This window comes from Lontra canadensis, unplaced genomic scaffold (assembly GCF_010015895.1).
Source record: "Lontra canadensis isolate GAN:19392208 unplaced genomic scaffold, GSC_riverotter_1.0 scaffold6, whole genome shotgun sequence".
Classification (NCBI taxonomy): domain Eukaryota; kingdom Metazoa; phylum Chordata; class Mammalia; order Carnivora; family Mustelidae; genus Lontra; species Lontra canadensis.
Window position 1 is genome coordinate 20555002 of NW_022631000.1, and position 14178 is coordinate 20569179.

Consider the following 14178-nt stretch of genomic DNA (forward strand, 5'->3'; position numbering starts at 1 on the left):
AATAACAAAAGAAAAAAGTAGATAAAATGACCTTCATCATCAGGTGAAAAGGCAACACTGAGTTGGAGAAAATTTTCAAGTCATATTTGATAGGGTTTAGTATTCAGAATATAAAATAATTCTTCGAACTCAAAAATAAAGAGACAAACATTTTTTTAAGTGAGCAAAGGACTTGTGTAGACTTTTTCAAAAAAGCCTACAAAATGGATAACAATCATATGAAAACATGCTTAACATCATTAGTCATTGGGGAAGTGAAAATCAAGGCCACGATCATGTGTACTACTCCATACACACTAGGATGGCTAAAATTTTTTTAAAAAGGAAAACAAGTGTTGACAAGGATATAGATTAATTGGAACTACCTACATAGCTAGTGGAAATGGAAAATGATGCAGCTGATACAGAAAATGGTTTGACAGTTTCTCAAAAAGCTAAATGATTATCATATAACCAAGCACTTCCACTTTTAGGTATACACAAAACTTGTATATGAATGTTCAAAGAAGCATTATTGACAATAGCCAAAAAATAAAAACTAATGTTTTTTTTTGTTTTTATTGAAATGATCATATGTTTTTCTTCTTTAATTGTCAGTATCATGAAACACAAAATGGTGATTGATTTTTTTAATGTTTAACTACTCTTGCATTCCTAGGATGAACTGCAACTTAGTCATGATGTATTATCCTATGTTTTTTTTTTTTTTTGATTTGCTAATATTTTTTGGACCACTCTTACACTTGTGCTTGAGGAATAAGGTTTTATAATTTTCTTTTACGGTATTGGTGTCAGGATGAAGCTGACCTCATAAAATGTTGTAATTATTCTATCCTTTTTATTCTAGATGAATTATTATAAAATTTCCATTATGTTATTGCCAAATAATGATACAACTCTAGATAGGTTTAAGGATTTGCTTTTTATATTTTGAAACTTAACCTTATTTTCACTATGATATTCACTTCAAAATTATTTTAATGTAATCAAAATTAAGTCATGTATTTTTTATTGAGTGAACAATTTTATATAAAAATATATTGCTCATTCAAGCCAGTTTTCATTGTTCTCTCTATTACACATAAAATCTTCTTACAGTAAAATCTTTTGTTCTTTTTTTAAAATCTAGACTTTAGTGCATTGTTTAAAAAGTAAACCATGGCTTGGGAATGGTTTAACATACATTAGTTCTTACTGGAATGGGGTTTTGAATCACATTTCAGCAATAACTCAAGTTTTTATACATTTAGGAAGATTATGGTTTTTTAGATTTACTGTAATTAATGCTAATATATTTTTTATCTAGTCATGCAGATGGATCAATAAAATTTTGGGATGCTTCTGCAAGTAAGTTTTAAGTCTCTTGTTCTATAACAGAAAACACTTGATTAATATTTACTCAGTCAGAGCCATTCACCACTTTTTAGTTTGGACAATCAATATTTCAGATACATTTTTAGCATACATATATGGCTATGTTATAGAAATCCATTTCTTATGTTAGATCAGTTTAAAGTACTATCTCTAGTATACTTTTCCTTTATAATATAAACAGGACTGAATTCACTGTCAGTAACCATTATATTTACAAAAGGGAAGGTATGTTGAAAAAGTACCAAACTTTGTCGTATTAACTCTGTTAAAGGAATTTCCTTTACCTCCAGCTCTTGTCCTGGAGAAGTTCTTTTCTTTCACCAGTCCACTTTTCAACTTGTCTACCAAGCCTCATATGAATCAAAAGAAATGATTTGATAAATGTAAAATGTCTTTTAAGATGTTTGAAAATTGTATAATTTAAGGAATAGTCTTCTCAGTGTTGAAGGGCATGCAAAGATATTTTAGACTTGATTATTTCCATATACACCCTTTATAAAACTTATATTTACTAAATCAGATAAAGAAATGCACATATATGAATAGTAGGCAAACAGTTTGATAAGAAATCTTAATGTAACATAACTTAAACTCTGTTTGTTACCAGAAATTTGAGATTTGTTTGAACCAGGTAGATCCAGAAAGGGTGTTTTGATGTGGTAGTATTTAATGTGGGTTTTGGAAGATAGTTAAGATTTTAGTAGTCAGGAATAGGAGGAGAAGAATAAGTGAGCAATGACTCAGTTTCTGAGGATGAGTAACCAGCAAGCTATAGATAAATCCTTTGGAAATGAGAAATACAAGAGAGTGCTAAATGTTTGAATTTTGTAATTACACCACAAAATCTAAGTGTCTAGGTGGTAGGAAAAATGGTCAAGAATGGACAGTAATATAGAAGCAGCATAAAAGTAATAGTTGAAGTTGTAGAGGTAAACAGCTTCTGAGGAAGACCATGATAAATACAAAAGCAAATGGAAGAAGGTTGAATATTGGTGATACTCTTGACCTGCAGGCTAGACTCTTTCAACAAGTGGAGCAAACCAACAGCAAGGGAAAATGATTAAAATATGTAAAACCATGAATTTTGAGGCACCTTTTTGAACTCACAATGACTGAGCAATGACTCAGGGAGAAATTACAAAGGACAAAAGATTTTCTCTGGATGAGTTTTTTCATGTAAATCTGACTTTGTTCCAAGAACATAGTTTTATAGTGATATTATTGTTCCTTTCCCAACACCTCAAAGTCACTCCTTAGCTTCTAAAATGTGAGAAGACACTTTAACATCCTAATAATTAGAGTATATGACACCCTTAAGCATGCATAATATTTTAAGAAGTTATTTTTTAAATATTTTATCATATTCAGACCATATATTATAAAGGTTTGTAGCATGTTTAATATTTTTACTGTAATCAATTATAAGGACGTATTTCCAATTTAGTGGATGTCATTGAAGAAAAATCACTTATTCTGACAATTTTGAGGAATACTGTCCAGTATAGAAGTAAGGTTATACTAAATTTGAATAACTGAGGTTGTTACTATGTGTATTTGTTTTCTTTGCTGAGTAATAAATTACTACAATTGAGCAGCTTAAAACAGTACTTACATATTATCTCACAGCTTCTGTGTGTCAAAAATCTGGGTACAGTTTAGCTGGGTTCTTCGCTTAGGGTTTCCTGAGATTTCAGTAAAGGTGTTGGCTAGGGCTGCAGTTTCATCTAAGACTTAGTGTCCTCATTCAGTCTGAGGTTGCTGAGATTTTCTTATAGCGTTTTAACTCATGGCAACTTGTTTCCTCAAGGCTGGCAAGGGAGTGTCACTCTAACCTCAGGGAGGGCATCAGTCTCTCTTTTAATTATGATTATGTCAGCCCAATTAAGGATAACCTCTGCTGATTAACTCAAAGTCAACTAATTAGGAGCCTTAATTATGTCAGCAATATCCTTTTACCATTGTTATTGTCGCATAAAGTAATCATGGGAGTGATACCCCATCTGACCTAGAGGCAGGCTATAGCACCTCGTATAATTAATGCCTTAACCATTTGCAAGATGTTTCAGTTTGACATAATTTTAGACTTAGAAAATAATTGCAAAAAAATACCATGAAGTGTTCCATAGCTTTTAGCCAGGTTCCCCAAATGTCAGTGTATACTACATTTGTTCTTCCACCTTCCTCCCTCTCCCTCTTCTCCATATATTCACCTATATGTATAGCTTTTGTAACCATTTGTGAGTTGAAGTGATGACCTTCTTACACTACATGGCCCTAAAATATTTCACTGTATATTTCCTACAAACAAGACTTTTTTTTTTCATAGTCAAATTATAGTTAGCAAAATCAGGAGAGTAATAGACGTAATACTATTAACTAACCTCCAGGCCTTTCTCAGTTTTCACCAATTGTCCCAATAATATCTTCTATAATAAAAGAAAATTGAGGATTATTTACTGCATTTATCATCTTTTGAGTTTTCCTCAACTTGAAATTGTTTATGAATCTTTATTTCATGAAATTGATATTTCTGAGGACTTGGGCCAGTTAATTTTGTAGAATCTTCAATTTCACTTTGACTGATGTTTCTCATAATTAGCTTCAGATTATGCATTTTTGACAGTAATTCCCAGATTTTTAGAGATTCTCTTAAGGATCTTTTGTAGAATCAGAACTTTTTTTATAAGAGAGTTATCATCAGGGTCTATAATGTAAAAAAAAATCCCCCCAAATCAATATTCCTGAAAACAATTCATTACTGCGGAGTTTTAAAAAATTATAACTAATCTTTTTCTAAGGATTTTTAATTAGATTTAACTAACTTTTAATTAGATTTAACTTGGAAAAGATTCTTTCTAAAATAATTATAGATTATTGGACTCTCAATATTACTAGTTAGTAAATTACAAATATTTCTCATCTTAATGTTTATCTAGAAATTTGTTGAGAAGAGTAAACTCTCTAAGAATAGCTTCACTTTTTCATGTAGCAAATGGAGAAATTGTAGAGAGAATTAGTTCCGTATTTCCATTATAAACTTTCTGAGCCTCAGTGTTTTTGTCAATAAATGAGGATAAAAATACTCACTTCGTGGGAATTTTTTTTAGGGTCACATGAGACAATGCCTACAAAGGACCTAGAAATTCTTTGGTATATAGTATATATGCAATAAATATTTATTTTTCTCTAGAATCTCCATCCAGATAAATTGGAATGATAAAATGTAATGATGAATGCTTACTAAAAATTAAAATATAATTTACTTTGTCTACTTGGATTTTATTTTAGCTCTTTAACAAATATATTGAAAAATACTTCAACAATATCTAAGAATTAAGTTCAAATTAGAAGATAACTATGCTTCAATATCTTATAGTAACTCTGCAGATGCTGTACAAGCTAAAAACGTCAAAAGTGTTTGAAAAACAGAAGGTAGGAGAAGGAAAACCAACATGTGAAATTGTAGAGGAAGATCCATATGCCATTCAGATGATTTACTGGTGTCCAGAGAGCAGAGTATTCTGTGTATCAGGAGTCTCTGCATATGTCATAATTTATAAATTCAGCAGACATGAAATAACAACAGAAATAGTGGTAAGTTATTTAAAATTTAATGTTTACAGCTAGAGTTACTAAAAAAAAGAACTTACAGATTTTGTCTAGTGTTTGGTGTGGTTTTTAAGCCTTCAGGACTATTGTATTTGGCCAGTAATCCAATTTACAGGATTTTGAATTATTCTTGTTACCTAGTATAACATATTTTAAAATATTTTGGCTTATAATGAAAAAAACATTTCTCTACCAAAATGCTCTATTATTAAATAGAATGGATTATGTGTATATAGAATTTATACAGTCATTTATTGCTTTATGTATAAATATCAAATTAATGAAGGCTTTGTTGTGTACCTTTATTAAAGTTTTTTGTCTTATCAATTGCCACAAGTGATCATTTCTCAACTATAATAAGATTATTTTTAATAATTTTCTAGATAGCAACATTTTTATAGGATAGAAATAGTTACGGGCTACTTTATCTAAATTTTGAACTAATCAAGCAATTTAATTATTCATTTATTCTCTCATAGGATAAATTAAATCTAAATTAAGGCATCTATAGGTAATTGGTCTTCCCTACTGAGTCCATTTTACCATTTTATCAGAAAATAAAAATTACCTACTAAAGGCCTGTCTGTAACTTTTTTTACCTCAACAGTAAATTTAAGGACTGCCCTGTTAAAATATTTGATTTAAAATCCCACCCAGCCTGTGGAGTCAGATAAGCATATATTTTAATTCTGGCTTTGCCAGTGAATAGCTACATGACTCTGAGCAAGTCATGAGGTTTCAGTAGTCAGTAGTAGAGTCTGGGTAAGAACAAGTTTCATACACTTATATAATTTTCTGTATAAATAAAATGGAAAAATACAAAGTAATAATAAATTACAAATAATGGCCAATTTCATAGGGTTCTTATGAGGACTCTATGAAATCATTAATATAGTGTTTTGGTATAGATAGCACTCAATAACTGGCAATTGTTACAGTCACTAGAGATTTTTTTTTAAGTTTTTAAGATAATTATGACAGCCATTTTGATATTACTGTATTACCACCCCATGATGGCATTTGTCTTCAGCCTCAAAAATGCTGATTTTTTTTAATCATATGATTTCACTTATATGTGGAATTTAAGAAACAAAACAGAGGAGCACAGGAGAAGGGAGGGGAATAAAACAAGATGAAATCAGAGAAGGAGACAAACCATAATAGACTCTTAACCATAGGAAACAAACAGGGTTGCTCAAGGAGGGGAGGAGATGGGAAGATAGGGAAAATAGGCAATGGACATTAAGATATGATGATGTAATGAACTCTGGGTGTTATATAAGACTGATGAATCACTGAACTCTACCTATGAAACTAATACACTGTATGGCAATTAATTGAATTTTTAAAAATGCTGATTTTTACATTGTAAAGTAAATGTTTGTTATAAAATTGATTTTAATTAAAGCTCTGAGTGCAGTCATGAAGTACTTAATTTGTAAACATTTTTAGGTTAAAAAAGGTTTTGGATCATCTTTTTATTTCAATACATTTATCATATATTTTTAAAATAAGCAATTCTAACCAAGCTAGTGAAATTGAGCTAAGCTAATGAAACAAAAATTAGAATTTATTTTGGAAAACATTTACTAAATTCAAAGTCAAAATAGACTTTTTTTAAACTAAAAGTCTTGTACAAATAACAATTTGTGTGTTGTGTATGTATAAACATAATCAGTTTATTTTCTTTCACTGGAATAACCATGACCAATTTCTCATTTCATTATATATGGAGTTGTAATTTATACCTTTAAAGGAGTATTTAGTATTTAAAAACTTTATCTCAACTAGTAGATATTTTTCTTATAAATCTGAATATTAAGAAATATTTTACATTTTTTGTGAATGCCAATGAATGGTCCATGTATTTCACTATTTAAATCAATTTGGGATATCTCAACTTTACTATAAATTAAAACTGAGTTTATTAATGTAAAAAAGTAATAATTACCAAAAAGTTATCAGAAACTTTAATGTGATTACTTATTATGACTTAGATGAAATTAAAACTTGACTTTTTTTAAGTCATTAGAGGTACGACTTCAGTATGATATTGAAGATATTATTACCCCAGAACCAGAAACAAGTCCTCCATTTCCGGATCCCTCATCCCAGCTTCCTTCTTCAAGGAGTCTTTCCGGAAGCACTAACACTATGACTAGTGAAGGAGGAACAAAGGACAGTATCCCATGCCTCAAGTAAGTTTTGCTACCAAATTTTGAAATAATTTTACATATTAATCATATAATACTTTGAAACTGTGCCAAATAAAATTATTCTTCTCTTTTATTAAGTTGTAGTCATTTGACCTACAGTCTACCAATGGGTACAGTGGTCTTTCTTTGAATATTCATGAAGAAAGCGCAATATTTTCATCCTTCATTACAAATTCATGGACTTTCTTTCCAGAAGGATACTAAAAACATGACATTAATAGAATAGGAACATGTATGGCAGGGCAGAAACATGGCCACTTGCTTGGTATCACCTAATTGAAAAAGTATGTTTAGGGAATTTCTTATTTTCTTAGAATCAAAAGGAAAACCACATTAACTATCTACTATAAGAATCCCATGTTAGAAAAAAAGAAGGATTTCTCTCATGATTGCTAGGATATTGCAAAAATAATGTTTTTTCTTCTTTTTAACTAATGCTTTGAAGGTGAGATTTAAACAAAAGGTAGATGAGGGAGTTAGCTGAAATGTGTCTGGTAGAAGAACATTCCAGGCAGAAGGAACAGCTAGAGCAAATGCTTTAAAGAGCCTCACATGTAACGTTCCATGCTCATGGACTGGAAGAACAAATATTGTTAAAATGTCTACGCTTCCCAGAATAATCTATATTCAGTGCAATCCCTACCAAAATATCATTAACATTTTCCACAGAGCTGCAAAAAATAATCCTAAAATTTGTATTCAACTAGAAAACAACCCAAATAGCCAAAGGATTATTGAAAAGGAAAACCAAAGCTGTATGGCATCACTATTCCAGACTTCAAGCTCTATTACAAAGCTGTCATCATCAAGACAGTATGGTACTGACACAAAAACAGACACATAAATCAAAGGAACAGAATAGGGAACCCAGAAATGGACCCTCAATGTGATGGTCAACTATCTTCAACAAAGCAGGAAAGAATATCCAATGGAAAAAAGACAGTCTCTTCAACAAATTGTGTTGGGAAAATTGGACAGCCACATGCAGTAGAATGAAACTAGACCATTCTCTTACACCATTCACAAAAATAGACTCAAAATGGATGAAAGACCTCATTGAATCCATCAAAATCCTAAAGAACACAGGCAGCAACTTCTTTGACCTTGGCCACAGCAATTTCTTGCTAGATGTGTCTCCAAAGGCAAGGGAAACAAAGGTAAAAATGAACTATTGGGACTTCATCAAGATAAAAATCTTTTGCACAGCAAAGGAAACAACTGACAAAACCAAAAGACAACTAACAGAATGTGAGAAGATATTTGCAAATTTTTTTTCTGATAAAGGGTTAGTACCCAAAATCTTAACTTACCAAACTCAACACCCAAAGAACAAATAATCCAGTCAAGAAATAGGCAGAGACATGAACAGACCTTTCTCCAAAGAAGATCTACAAAAGACCAACAGACACATGCAAAAATGCTCCACATCACTCAGCATCAGGGAAATACAAGTCAAAAATACAATGAGGGGCGCCTGGGTGGCTCAGTGGGTTAAGCCTCTGCCTTCGGCTCAGGTCATGATCTCAGGGTCCTGGGATCGAGCCCTGCATCGGGCTCTCTGCTCAGCGGTGAGCCTGCTTCCCCCTCTCTCTGCCTGCCTCTCTGCCTACTTGTGATCTCTCTCTCTCTCTGTCAAATAAATAAATAAAATCTTTAAAAAAAAAATACAATGAGATACCACCTCACACCAGTCAGAATGGCTAACATTAACAAGTCAGGAAACAACAAATGTTGTCAAAGATACAGAGAAAGAGGAACCCTTCTACACTATTGGTGGATATGCCACCTGGTATAGTCAGTGTAGAAAACAGTATGGAGGTTCCTCAGAAAGTTGAAAACAGAGCTACCCTATGACCCAAAAATTGCACTGGTAGGGATTTACCTCAAAGATATAAATGAAGGGATCCAAGGGGCACCTGCACCCCAATGTTATAGCAACACTGTCCACAATAGCCCAACTATGGGAAGAGCCCAGACATCCATTGACAGATGAATGGATAAAGAAAATGTGATATATACAGATAGGTATCTATCTATATATATCACATCTTCTATATATATATATAGATATAGATAATTCATATGTGTGTGTATATTTATATATATATAAATAAAATTTGGCCATTAAAAAGTGAAATCTTGCCATTTGCAACAACATGGATGAAACAAGAGGGTCTTATGCTAAGTGAAATCAGGCAATCAGCAAAAAACAATTATATGATTTCACTCATAGGTGGAATTTAAGAAACAGAACAGAAGAGCACAGAGGAAGGGAGGGAAAAAAAAATAAGACAAAATCAGAGAGGGAGACAAACCATAAGCTACTCTTAACCACAGGAAACAAACCGAGGGTTGCTGAAGGGGAGGGAGGTGGAAGGATGGTGTAGTTGGGTAATGGGCATTAATGAGGGCACATGATATCATGAGCACTGGGTGTTATTTACAACTGATGGGTCACTGAACTCTACTTCTGAAACTAAGTATACTATATGTTAATTAATTTGATTTAAATAAATTTAAAAAATAAGATGCCTCACATATAAGGATGTCAGTGTACCTAGGACAACAGGAGCAAGGTGGGAAGTAATGGGGAGAGTCGTATGAGATGAAGTTAGATGAATAATAACCAATATAGGCCATTGTAAGGTACTTGGCTTTTATTCCTAATTAAATGGGGGCTCATTAGAGTATTTTGAGTAGAAAGAAGACTTGATCAGACTTAACTTTTAAATTGATCACTTTGATGGCTTTGTTGAAGATGGATTTTGAGGTAGAAGGGAAGGGTAGAAGCCAGGAGACCAGTAAAGACGCTATTGCACTATTGTACTATTGCACTAGAGATGACGTTAAAGGCTGACAGATTCAGCAAATAAAAATACAGGATACCCATTTAAATTTGAATTCCAGGGATGCCTGGGTGGCTCAGTTGGTTGAGCAGCTGCCTTCGGCTCAGGTCGTGGTCCCGGCGTGCTGGGATCGAGTCCCATATCGGGCTCCTTGTTCAGTGGGGAGCCTGCTTCTCTCTTCTGCCTCTGCCTGCCATTCTGTCTGCCTGTGCTTGCTCTCTCTCCCTCTCTCTCTGACAAATAAATAAAATCTTTAAAAAAAATTGTTTAAATTTGAATTCCAGATAAACAGTAATAAACATTTTTAGTATCCATATATCCTAGATACTATGTGGAACACACAGAAAAAAAAAAAGGAAAAAGAAAATCTATTTATTGTTTATTCGAAATTCAGATTTAAATATTGGAAAGAGCCCATATATTCATCAATTGTTGAATAGATAAGCGTGTGATATATATATACAATGGAGTATTACTCAGCCAAAAGGAAAGAAATCTTGCTATTTGCAACAACATGTATGGAACTAGAGGGTATTATGCTAAGGAAATTAAGTCCAAAAAGACAAATACCATATGATTTCATTCATATGTAGAATTTAAGAAATAAAACAGATGAACATGGGGAAGAGAAGGAAAAATAAAATAAGATGAAAACAGAGAGGGAAGCAAACCATAAGGGACTCTTAACTATAGGAAACAAACTGAAGTTTGCTGGAGAGGAAGTGGGGGGATGGGGTAACTGGATTATCGGCATTAAGGAGCACACTATAATGAGCACTGTGTGTTGTATGCAACTGATGAGTCACTAAATTCTTTCTCTGAAACTAATAAGACAGTATATATTAATTAAATTGAATTTAAATAAATTAATCTTAAAAAGGTGCTCAGATTTTGGATATATTTTGAAGGTGGCACAAACAGCATTTGATGATTGAGTGGATGTAAGATACAAGAGAAGGACAGTAGTATGATTTTAAGGTTCTTGTAAATTGAACAACTGGAAAGATACAAGTTGTTATTAACTGGAGTAGATAAGGCTGCAGGTCAATCAAACTTATAGGGATGAGCAGGAATTCAGGTTTTCGACATGCTGAACTCCTTTTTTTAAAGACTTATTTATTTATTTTAGAGAAAGAATGGGCAGGAGGGAGATGCAGAGGGAGAAAATCTCAAGCAGACTCCCTACTGAGCATGGAATTTGATGTGGGGCTCAACCCCATGACCCTGAGGACATGACCGGAGCCGAAATTAAGAATTAGACACTTGGGGCGCCTGGGTGGCTCAGTGGGTTAAGCCTCTGCCTTCGGCTCTGGTCATGATCTCAGGTCCTGGGATCAAGCCTCGCATCGGGCTCTCTGCTCAGCAGGGAGCCTGCTTCCTCCTCTCTGCCTACTTGTCAAATAAATAAATAAAAATATTAAAAAAAAAAAAAAAGAATTAAGACGCTTAACTGACTAAGCCACCAAGACACCCCTCCTTGGACATGTTGAACTCTTAAGTCCGGTGGTAGATTAATGATCATTCTTTTTATTGTCATGCATTATAACTTACATATATGTACCAAATACTATGAAAGAAAATAAATAATAAAAATAATTTAAAACACTATCCTCATAAGAACAAATAATAAATAATAAATTATACTATATTATATAATATATAAGAAATAAATACTAAGATAAGTATAAATAAAAATAATAATAATAAATAATTTTAAAAAAGAAAGTGATCAAGGCCTTTTGAAGTTGTGACCTTGACTAATTAAAAAGCTACTTAAAGAAAAACTAAGCAAACTTATGTGTTTTTAAAAAGCTAGAAGACACTGTCCACCTCTGTATTGTCCTCAGGGCCTGGTATTGTATATTTCTGTAGGAAGATTCTATATAAATTCTGAAGATAATCATGAGCATACTTATTTAAACTGTATATTATAGAACTAGTTTTTCTTTTTTTTTAGTGTTAAGACACGACCAGTGCGGATGCCTCCAGGATATCAAGCAGAGCTTGTTATTCAGTTGGTGTGGGTGGATGGTGAGCCTCCCCAACAGATTACTAGTCTTGCTGTAAGCTCAGCATATGGAATGTAAGTAGTTAAACATTCTAATTTGTATTATTTAATATATTTGATATACTTAGATGTTTCTTTTAAAATACCTAAGTCCTAAAAATGGGAAGAAACCCTTACTTAGATTTTAACTTGATTGAAAATGGTATAAGAATAATAATAATGTAAATAAGACCTATGATTATTTGTTCTTGCTTGAAGTCAAACTTGTGATAATATTCCCACTTTTAATGTTAGGAGGTTGTTAGGATGTTAATACACATACTTTTTTTGTTGATTTTCTATCCCTTTCCTCTTTGTGTTTCAACTTGGATACTTTCTTCTGACTTGTCTTTTAGAGTTCATGATTCTCTCTTCAACCATTTCTAATCTTATGCTATATCTACCCATGGAGTTCAGTTTCAGTTATTTTTCAGTTCTATGCCTTTCATTTGGCCCTTTTTAAAGCTTCTTGTTATCTTCCTAAATTATTACTCTTGTCCTTCATTTCCTTGAACATGCTGAATACAGTTTCTTTAAATATGTGTTTGATAACTCCCTATGTGGTATCTAGTTTATTATTTGTCTTGGGTTTTGATCATATTATCTTCATGTATCCCAGATTTGCTTTCTGGTTTTGTTTCTAATTTTTTCATGGAACATTATATGAATTTATATAACATCATATATAAATAAATAAATAAATAAATAAATAAATAAATATTATAAAGATGATTTCAGGTTCTAAGTGATGTTATTATCTTCTGAGAAGTATTCACATTTCCTCTAATAGGCTAAACTAAGAGGAAATTGAAAGCTGAGAACAACATAATCCAGTCAGATATTCTTTGAAATTGGGTTGTATTCCCTTTAAAAGCTAATTTAATTGTAATTAATCATTATTTCTAGATTGTAGTCCTCCATAGAAGTTGTGCCAAATTATACTCCCACCAACAGTGTTTTAAGAATGCCTGATCTTCCATTACCTTTTTAACAATGGTGTATAACCAAACATTTTCTTAAGAAGTATATAAGTAAATTTTCTCATATCTTAAGTGAATTTGAACATATTTTTCTATACTATTGACATTTCTTTTTATAGTCTTTGTCCATTTTTCTGCAGAGTTGTTGGTATTTCTCTTATAGGTTTGTGAAAACTATTTACAAAGTAGGAAAGTTAGTTTTCTATGTGATGTAACTTACCAGTATTTTCCCTGCTTTTGTTTATGAGGATGTTTAGGATGTTTTTTTCCATGCATAAATTTTTAAAAAAAAATTTTAAATAACTCTATTTTTATGGCTCTGGATTTTGTGTAATACTTAGAAAAGTTTTCCTCCCTTTTTATATTCTCTTTTAATATATTTATTTTTTAAATATTTAAGTATTTCTTCTATCTAGGATTTATTTATGTATAAGGTATGAAATAGGAATTAAACTTTCTTTCCACATGATTAAGAGTTGTAGCCAACACCACTTCCTGAATACTTCATCTTTTTCCTCAAAATTTGGTATCTTTTATCAAATAATACATTTTTAAAAATATATTTGGCTCTACTTCTATACTTACCAGTCTTCCCCTAAGCTAAGTCTAATGGTGAATATACATAAGGGGCACTTGTTCTTAACTGAAAACTTGTTTGGTAAGAAAACTGACAGATACAGCCCTTTAATGAATGGTGGAAAGGATGGAAGTGTAGGACAGTCAATAATCCCATTATTTGATACAGCAAGAATACATGTTTGCAAGAATATAGTCCAAGTAGTTATGGCCAATGACTGACCTCAAGCTATTTTCAGGGTTCTGTACTCAAAAGATTGGCCTACAAAGGCAGGGAATGATAAAATTAAGAGGCTAGGAAAGTATATCACCAGGTTCAGAAGCTGAAAGTTGTTTAGAATACATTAGAGCATATTTTCAACATAAAATAACTGGGAGTGACAGTCACTATAGAACCTCTGAAGAACCAATCTTACATGAGAAAGACAGCTTGGACACCTTTCTCATAGACAGTTTGGACCACCAAAAAACTCCAGCTTAAGTGGCTACTTATATACATCCCAGCAAAATTTTAAGAAATAAATAATACC

General features: G+C 32.2%; 1 protein-coding gene across 8 annotated transcripts in view; it reads left to right on the forward strand.

Moving 5' to 3' along the window:
- STXBP5L (syntaxin binding protein 5 like) overlaps positions 1-14178 on the forward strand; it is a 411609-nt gene that overhangs the window by 284901 nt on the left and 112530 nt on the right. For all 8 annotated transcript variants that reach the window (XM_032852349.1, XM_032852345.1, XM_032852351.1 and 5 more), the window contains exons 15-18: positions 1307-1347; positions 4751-4968; positions 7009-7181; positions 12003-12128. In XM_032852349.1, the coding sequence (XP_032708240.1) occupies positions 1307-1347; positions 4751-4968; positions 7009-7181; positions 12003-12128 (558 nt within the window). The remainder of the gene's footprint in view (positions 1-1306; positions 1348-4750; positions 4969-7008; positions 7182-12002; positions 12129-14178) is intronic.